Source organism: Perkinsus marinus (genome assembly GCF_000006405.1).
Source record: "Perkinsus marinus ATCC 50983 genomic scaffold scf_1104296956020, whole genome shotgun sequence".
NCBI lineage: Eukaryota > Perkinsozoa > Perkinsida > Perkinsidae > Perkinsus > Perkinsus marinus.
In genome coordinates, this window is record NW_003207604.1 from 1 (window position 1) to 1005 (window position 1005).

The window sequence follows — 1005 nt, forward strand, 5'->3', positions numbered from 1 at the left end:
GTGGTCCAAGATCTTGATGTTCTTGGTAGCATGAGCAGCTTGCTCCTCAGAAGGATAAGAGATCTTGGGGATCGGGGGAAGCTCAGGAACCATGTTGCAATCACCAATGGCGAAGATGTGACCGTTACCCCAGAGGGATTGAGAACCATCCTCGTTGACCTTGTAGACCTGCAAGTGCTTGTTGACGTGAATCCATCCTCCGCCACCGGGGCCACGCTTCTTGGGGTCCTTCTCCTTCTTGTCCTCCTCCAAGGGGTTATAGCCAGTCAAGCACTCCTTGGGCATGAACCAGTTGGAAGCCTTAGTGCCGATGCACACGAAAGTGCAGTCAGGCTCGCCAGTGAGCCCGATCTTCTCCCAGAAGCCCTCCTCCTTAGGAGCATACTTCATGCCATAGTAGCACTTGATTCCATGCTCCTTCATGTACTTGTCGCAGTAGCTAGCGGCGTTCTGAGGGAGGGGTCCAAGGCACTTAGGAAGGAAGTCCATGATGGTGAGCTTGAGGTTGGGGAAGTAGTGCTGAAGCTCAGTGACCCACTCGACACCAATGAAACCGGCACCGACGACGAGGACGTTGGCCTTCTTCTTGTTGAGGGCTGCAAGCTTCTCGTGCTCCTCGAAGATATGACGACGGCGACCCTCAATGAAACGCTCATCGATATGCTTCCACTCGGACTCAGCAATAGCACCCTCATTCACAGTAGGGGCCCAGAGAGACTCACCCCACTTCGAGAAGAGACCGAAAGTGCAACCGGCGGCGATGACGCAGTAGTCAAAGGCGACCTCCTCGGTATGATCAGAGAACATAGGCTTGACATGAGCGATCTGCTTCTCACCGTCGAGCTCAGTAACCTCACCCCAGAGGAACTTAATGCCCATAGTGCGCTCAAGAACCGACTGGTAAGTGAATGACAGAGCGTCGTAATGAGCGGGCTTGACATAAGCACGGAGAACACCGGGAGTATACTCGAAGTACTCCTTGGCATCAACAAGGGTGACATCGAA

General features: G+C 53.6%; 1 protein-coding gene across 1 annotated transcript; it reads right to left on the bottom strand.

Annotated features, from left to right (window-relative positions):
• Positions 1-104: 104 nt before the first annotated feature.
• On the bottom strand, positions 105-879 carry Pmar_PMAR017031 (hypothetical protein; the record flags this gene model as incomplete). The annotated part of the gene is made up of 1 exon (XM_002775306.1): positions 105-879. A coding segment is annotated over one exon (775 nt), but the record flags the coding sequence as incomplete, so codon positions are not given.
• Positions 880-1005: the final 126 nt, after the last annotated feature.